At 30.3% G+C, this 8,710-nt stretch overlaps 1 protein-coding gene across 1 annotated transcript; it reads left to right on the plus strand.

Annotated features, from left to right (window-relative positions):
* Positions 1 to 5,508: 5,508 nt before the first annotated feature.
* On the plus strand, positions 5,509 to 7,302 carry LOC117908331 (receptor-like protein 35). Its single transcript, XM_034821928.1, has one exon. It carries the CDS (start codon positions 5,509 to 5,511, stop codon positions 7,300 to 7,302), a length of 1,794 nt encoding a protein of 597 aa, XP_034677819.1.
* Positions 7,303 to 8,710: the final 1,408 nt, after the last annotated feature.

Genomic DNA, 8,710 nt, shown 5'->3' on the forward strand with positions numbered 1-8,710 from the left:
GGATAAGAAATATGATCTCCTTTTTCTACTTGGTTGCCCTCCACTCTTTCCATGACATCTTAGCTTGTGATTAAAAGTGGGCAAAATAGTTCGACTCTTGATCGGACAACCAACCCACGTCATTTCAATTGCATAACAATTGTTATTACCTTCATAGATACTTCTACTAAACAAACAAGTAACATGCTATCCTATGAAAACATATGTTTGAATTTTGTATAGGCATTTGATAATATATATATATATATTATATATATATATATATATATATATATATATATATTCACTTTGTTAATAAAAGGCTCAATGTCATTTAAATTTTCTTTTTTAATAAAAATTAAACCTTATTAAGATATTGAAAACAATATTTTTACTTTTATTATTCATTAAATCTTATCGACACTCACTACTTATTAATACTCACATTTAAAGAACTTTAAAAATTATTACATTTTCTTATAATAAGTGTATAGTAAGTCTACAAAATATACATGAATTACTAATTTTTCTATTTTTAAAAATAGAATATACATTTATCAATGACACATTAAAATTGTATGCCTCTTAACTAGTTTTGTAAATGCACTATTTTTTAATTGAACTTTCGATATACTTATCATATATTTTTATGGTTAGAATCATTTAAAAATGACACATTCAACAAAGCTTCATCCAAACAATGAATATGAAAAATTATAAATTGAATAAGTCTAGATATCGCATAAAATTGATGAAAACACAACAGAATGGTAATACTCTTTTCTTTCATGTTCATACAAACACAATTTAACATTTGGATTAAACTTTTTGAAATATAAGTTTTCATCATTAATTTGAATTGAAACACCTTATTGGAAAATTGGGAGTCTATGAAGAACTTACAACACATAAAATTATAGGTAATTATTAAGTAATTACATGGACTTAAATAAAAAGAAATTTTATTTAAAAAATGATAGAAGATAAAAAAGAAAAAAATTAGAGACATGAAATTGCTTTTAGAACTAATCCAATTGGTGGAAATTTGAGAAAGCCTCCCAATAGCCAAAGTAACAAACCCTAAACATAATAATTATTTCTTAGTACTAAGAGTATGAAGACTTAAACCTCATTCAATGCAAACCAAATCATATAGTGAGCTCTAATTTTTGTGAAGAAGTTATTTCCTTGGACGCTACAATAAAAATATTTAGATGGATGACTTAGTACTTAAGAAAAATTTTGTTTGTAAATGTGAATTCATGTAATCCATATATCCTAATGTTTTCAATTTTTTAGTTTTATTTTCATATTTATCTTGGGGTTATGTAAAAAGCATTAACAATATTATTTCGGAATAACTATTAAAATGTTAATTATTTATTTGTTGGTATTATAATTTGCGATTGTGAGAATAGAGGAGCAAAGTACAAAGAGTCAGTGTAAGTAGGCCATGTGTAATATATCTTTTCTCTTCCAACTTAGGCCCCACCCAATAATGGGCTTGGGCCAAAGCACCAACTATTCAACTTGGATTGGACTAGGTTATCTAAGAATTTGACAATTTGTTGCTAGTGCCTTAATCTTTGTTTGTGGATATTTAAGAATTTCATTTTTTTTTCTTTAAATACAAGAATTCACCTATTAAAACTATGAACATATTTATCTATAATGAGGAATTGGAAGAAAAGTGGGTTTAAAAGTCAAGAATTTAACAATATAAAAAAATTATCTTTATTTTTAATAAAAATATTTTTAAAATATAATTCCCAAGTATAAAATTCAATTAAATAACAATTATAATTATTACCTAATCTACTAAACAAACAAGTTAAATGCTATCCTTTGAGAACACACATTTGAATTTTTTTTATATGTATTTCGTAAAAAGTTTTTTTTTTTTTATTACTTTGTGAATATAAGTGCTAATATTATTTTTTAAAAAATAGATCAAACCCTTATTAAGATATCAAAAACAATATTTTTATTTTTATTTTTCATTTAATCTTATTGACATTCACTATGTATTCATAGTAGCATTTTTTAAGTAGCTTTAAAAAATTATTACCTTTGTAAAGTAAGTTTCTATGAAGTCTGAGTTACTAATTTTTTTTTCTATTTTTAAAAATAGAAGATGTATTTAAATGACACCCAATTCATTAAAATTATATGCCTAACAACTAGTTTTGCTAATGTGCTATTTTTTAATTCCATTTTCAGTATACTTGTTATCATTTTTTTAATGGTTGAAATCATTTTACAATGAATACAAAGCTTCACCCAAACAACATATATGAAAAAATTAACACAAATTAACATTTGGATTGATTAAACTTTCTCAAATGTAAGTTTTTGTCATTAATTTGAATCAAGATGCTTGATCGAAAATTGGGAGTCCTCATAAATACTTACAATACATAAAATTATACGTAATCATTGAGTAATTCTATGGACTTGAATGGAGAGAAATTTTACTCTAAAAAAATAGAGAAAAAGAAGAAGAAAATTAAAGTCATGTGATTACTTTCAAAATTAATCCAATTGATGGAAATTTGAGAAAGCCTCCTAACAGCTAAAGTAACTAACCTTAAACATCATAATAAAGCACTAACGGAATGGGGACTAAAACTTTGCTTAATGCAAACTACCATCTTTGCATATCTAAGTCATCCAATGGGCAATAATACTTTTTGTGGAGAAAATTGGACTTTTGCCCCTTGTGATACACAAGCCAAGACTAAGATCAATTGTTGTCTTTATTCCAAGTCTTTTGCATATCTAAGTCATACTAAGATTAATTGCTTTCTTTATTCCAAGTCTTTTGCATATCTAAGTCATCCAATGGGCCACACTTTTTATGGAGAAGACTAAACTTTTGCCCCTTGCAATACGTAGGCCTCAACCAATGGGCCACACTTTTTATGGAGAATGCCAGACTTTTATCCTTGGCAATATGAATGCCAAGACCAATATTAATTGCTTTCTCTATTCCAAGTCTTCTGCATATCTAAGTCCATCCAATGGGCCATACTTTTTATAGATAAGACTAAAATTTTGCCCTTGTGATATGAAGACCATGACTAATTGGTTTCTTCAATATTCCAAGTTATGTGCATACTTCTATGTAGGGTAATAACATAAGGAAGTTTTGTATGGTTTTATAATGTGAGTCTAGATTTGTTATTCTGTTTTTTTTTTCTTTACATGCATACACACACTTTTCCTCTTAAATAACATAATTTTTATTTTTTCAAATAATCTTTGAAAAAACTTTTATCATACCCCTTTTTAACTATTATACTATTTTCCCATATCTAAAATTTTCAAAGTACACATTTTGTTTTGCAATTATTTCTTAACTACGTGCATTCCTTGGACACTACAAAAATGATTTTATTTGAAAATTAACCAATAAATATATTTAGATGGATGACTCAAAATTTAAGGAAAAAATTTGTTCATCAATACTATTTCATGTAGAATATATATGCATATGTATCAAAGAAAAACATGAAAAATCGAAAACTATACATGTATAAATATTAAGATAAGATTCATATATTGGTGCAAGTACACAAGAAACAATATTTCAACAATGATGCTTTTTCCCTTTGAAACTTTACATGGCTTTACTTGGAAACAACATTTGGATACAAGTACCATATACAATTTTTAAAAAACCGTTCTTCAAAAAATAATTCTTAAATTAAGACCGTTTATGATTTTATGTGGAATTTGTGTTTTGAAAAGATGGTTTAATATAATAAAAGTAAGCTTTTTAAAAAAAAAAGAAAAGAAAAGAAAAGAAAAGACAAGTTGAGTATAAAAAGTAGGAATTACTCATATATTGAAGAGATAAATTTAATGTAAAAAATAAAAAAAGTAAAAAATATTGTATTCTTGTATTTATTTGTCAAACAACCATTTTTAACAATATTCTTTTAAAATAATATTTTTTAAGAAAAAATCCCATGTTTTTTTTTTTTTTACCTCCCAATTCAATTTAATAGACACCTTGGTCCTTTAAAAACTCAACTGCTTTATAGAGAAGACCAAGACTTCTAGCTCGTGATGTAGGGTTGTACTTCGTATTATTTCTCATTAAAAGATAAGACTAACCCTAGATGCTACTAACTATGAAAGTTTTACTTTAGCTTATACAGGGACCTATTTTATGATTAAAGAAACTTTTACAAACAAATATTCCCTTCTTTTTTTTTTTTTTTAAAAAAAAAAAATTATATTTGGTTTCCATTCCATCTTTCACTTTAAACTGAAAATAAAAAATTATCCTTAACGAATCTTCTGCTATACATCTATTCTTCATACTCTAATTGCTTTAGGCATGCTTAACTTTCTAATTTAGTGATTCACATAGTAGTTAGAAAGCCAAACTCTATCTTTAGGCTAATAAGTTGTGAAATCTAGTAGTCATAGTTTTCACTTAATTGTAGATAATTATGAAGGATGCAAGGTTAACTAATAGTAAAAGATATAATTGAAAGTGACAAAACTAAATGGATATCATTTGAGAAATTATTATGGCCAAGGTGGATAAGAAATATGATCTCCTTTTTCTACTTAGTTGTCCTCCCACTTTTTCCATGAAATCTTAGTTTGTGATTAAAAGTGGGCAAAATAGTTCGACTCTTGATCGGACAACCAACCCATGTTGTCATTTTAACGTGGAAGTGACTCTAAATTTTTCTTTGATTTGAAGTCAATGGTCCCACATTTGAATTGGAAACTTCAATGAAGTTTCTAATAATGAAAATTTAAACTTAAATTATAAGGGAACCTTTGGGTATAAATTCAAGTCATCTATTATTATATTTTTTTCATCACGCATCAGCCAATTTTTGTTATAGCTTTTGAAGATACGATGTATCGAATCCTTTGCTTCCTCTTCTTTCTCTCATATTCTCCAGTTATTTGTTTCTCTTTCTCTAATTCTACAAAGTTGTGTCCTCATCACCAGAATGTTGCCTTGCTTCGACTTAAGCAATTATTTTCCATAGATGTCTCCGCTTCTTCTTCGGATGATTGCAATTTAGCTTCTTTTGCCAAGACAGACACTTGGAAGGAAGGCACTAATTGTTGCTCATGGGATGGTGTCACATGCAATAGGGTTACAGGCCTTGTAATCGGGCTCGACCTTAGTTGCAGTGGCCTCTATGGTACCATTGATTCCAACAGTAGCCTCTTCCTTTTGCCTCATCTACGAAGGCTCAACCTTGCTTTCAATGATTTCAATAAGTCATCCATTTCAGCTAAGTTTGGACAATTCCGGAGAATGACTCATCTCAACCTTTCTTTCTCTGGATTTTCAGGTGTAATTGCTCCAGAAATCTCCCACCTATCCAACTTGGTTTCACTTGATCTTTCCATCTATAGTGGATTAGGACTTGAAACAAGTAGCTTCATTGCACTTGCTCAAACCTAACGAAGTTGCAGAAACTTCATCTACGAGGTATAAATGTCTCTTCCATTTTGCCTATCTCCCTACTGAATTTATCTTCTTTGAAATCTATGGATCTCTCTTCTTGTCAACTATATGGGAGATTCCCTGATGATGATCTTCAACTGCCCAACCTTAAGGTTCTCAAGTTAAAGGGTAACCATGATCTCAGTGGGAATTTCCCAAAGTTCAATGAGAGTAATTCCATGCTGTTGTTGGATCTTTCTTCTACAAATTTCAGTGGGGAGCTTCCTAGTTCAATAGGCATTCTAAATTCTTTAGAAAGTTTGGATCTTTCTTTTACAAATTTCAGTGGGGAGCTTCCTAGTTCAATAGGCAGTCTAAAGTCTTTAGAAAGTTTGGATCTTTCTTCTACAAAATTCAGTGGGGAGCTTCCTAGTTCAATAGGTAGTCTAAAGTCTTTAGAAAGTTTGGATCTCTCGCACTGCAATTTCTCAGGGTCCATTCCCTCGGTGTTAGGGAACCTCACACAAATCACTCACTTGGACCTCTCAAGCAATCAATTTGATGGTGAAATTTCAAATGTTTTCAATAAGATTAGAAAGCTAATTGTATTAGATCTTTCCAGTAATAGTTTCAGAGGTCAGTTCATAGCATCACTTGACAATCTAACAGAACTTTCTTTCTTAGACCTTTCAAACAATAACCTAGAAGGTATCATTCCTTCTCATGTGAAGGAACTTTCAAGTCTATCGGATGTCCATTTGTCCAATAACTTGTTGAATGGGACAATACCATCTTGTTTGTTTACTCTACCATCATTGATAAGGTTAGATCTCAGTCATAACAAACTCAATGGTCATATTGATGAATTCCAATCCCCTTCATTGGAGTCCATTGATTTGAGTAATAATGAGTTAGATGGGCCAGTTCCAAGTTCCATCTTTGAACTTGTAAATCTTACATATCTCCAACTTTCTTCAAATAACTTGGGTGGCATTGTGGAGACAGACATGTTCATGAATCTTGAAAATCTTATCTATCTCGATCTTTCATATAACATTCTGACATTGAGCAACTACAGCCATTCCAACTGTGCGCTACCATTCTTGGAAACATTGTTGTTGTCTTCTTGCAACATAAGTGAATTCCCAAGATTTTTATGCAGTCAAGAGGTGTTGGAGTTTCTGGACCTTTCAAACAACAAGATTTATGGACAACTTTCGAAATGGGCATGGAATATGGGTACGGAGACACTGTCTTACTTCAATCTTTCTCAAAACTTGCTAACCGGGTTTGAGAGATTTCCATGGAAGAATATGCTATTTCTCGACCTTCATTCCAACTTGCTTCAAGGACCACTTCCATCATTGATTTGTGAAATGAGTTATATTAGTGTTCTGGATTTCTCTAATAACAACTTGAGTGGCTTAATTCCACAATGTTTGGGAAACTTCAGTGAGTCTCTCTCTGTTTTGGATTTGCGAATGAATCAACTTCATGGTAACATTCCTGAAACATTTTCGAAGGGCAATTTTATCAGGAATCTTGGCTTCAATGGAAATCAATTGGAAGGGCCTCTACCACGATCTTTGATCAATTGTAGAAGGTTGCAAGTTTTAGACCTTGGAAATAATAGAATAAATGATACATTCCCTTATTGGTTGGAAACTCTTCCAGAGCTACAAGTTTTGATCTTGCGTTCTAATAGGTTCCATGGTCACATAAGCGGTTCAAATTTCCAATCTCCATTTCCCAAGTTACGAATAATGGATCTTTCACGCAATGATTTCTCTGGTAGTTTACCGGAAATGTATTTGAAGAATTTCAAGGCAATGATGAATGTCACTGAGGATAAAATGAAACTGAAATATATGGGGAATACTATTATCGAGATTCGATAATGGAACAATCAAAGGATTTGATTTTGAATTTGTAATTTTGTCTACCTTCACAACAATTGATTTGTCCAGCAATAGATTCCAAGGAGAGATTCTAGATTTCATTGGAAGTCTTAGTTCACTTCGAGAACTCAACTTGTCTCATAACAATCTTACAGGGCATATTCCATCATCTTTGGGCAATCTAATGGTGCTTGAATCATTAGACCTCTCTTCGAACAAGCTCAGTGGGAGAATTCCAAGGGAGTTGACAAGTCTAACATTTCTTGAAGTCTTAATCTTTCGAAAAATCATCTCACTGGAGTCATTCCTCGAGGCAACCAATTTGATACATTTGCAAATAATTCATATAGTGGGAATATAGGATTATGTGGATTTCCATTGTCTAAGAAATGTGTAGTTGATGAAGCACCACAACCTCCCAAAGAAGAGGAGGTGGAATCCGATACTGGATTTGATTGGAAAGTCATATTGATGGGGTATGGCTGTGGACTAGTAGTTGGATTGTTTATGGGGTGCCTCGTCTTCTTAACAAGAAAACCTAAATGGTTTGTAAGAATGATTGAAGGAGATAGACATAAGAAGGTTAGAAGGTCAACAAGGAGCATTCGCAGGCATGGAGCAAGAGAAGTTAGGCCATTTCTATGATATTGTATTTTGTGTGAATGATACTAATGAATGTTGCATTATTATGTAAACAAATAACATGTATTGTGATTAATGAAGTAAGAGTCTTTGAAGTTGTAAAAATGTTTGTTTTTATTTTTTCTTTCTTGAAATGGAATAATACGTAGTAACAATATTTTCAAATCATCACTACCATTTAACTTATTTATATATCATGATCAAAAGTATTTTTAAATGTTGGGTTATGTAATTAGAAAAGGTAGAACTCATAAGGTTTTGCAGAGAATTAGATGCAATTGATTGCTTATCACTAAAAGACTAACGAATTTTTGTTAAAAACAAAGGGTGATTTTTTACAAGAATGATATTGAAAGGGTTGTAAATTAATGAAATCCAAATTCCAATTTTAGGTTACAAATGTTCACTAAACTCTCCTCCATATAATACATTTATCTTAACATGAAACATTTAACTGGTCTTTACTACGAGTCTTGCCTATGGAAGACTAATTAAGCATTCATAAAACATTAATTAATTCATGCGCAAATTGGATTATGTTATTATTTTAGAGGTTAATTGCTTATCACTTATCTCATGATTTAAATGCATTCAAAAGTTATTTTCTTTTACTTCAACTCAAACTCTTCCCGATCTTATATTAAAAATGATATTTTTATTATATATTTATAGTTATTTGTTAGATAGAAAATTCCTTCTTTCAGAATTCCCGAATCTCTCTTATAGGCAAGGTGGAGTAATTTAAGAGCCCTTTTTTTTTTCTTTT

Source organism: Vitis riparia, chromosome 19, assembly GCF_004353265.1.
Source record: "Vitis riparia cultivar Riparia Gloire de Montpellier isolate 1030 chromosome 19, EGFV_Vit.rip_1.0, whole genome shotgun sequence".
Taxonomy (NCBI): domain Eukaryota; kingdom Viridiplantae; phylum Streptophyta; class Magnoliopsida; order Vitales; family Vitaceae; genus Vitis; species Vitis riparia.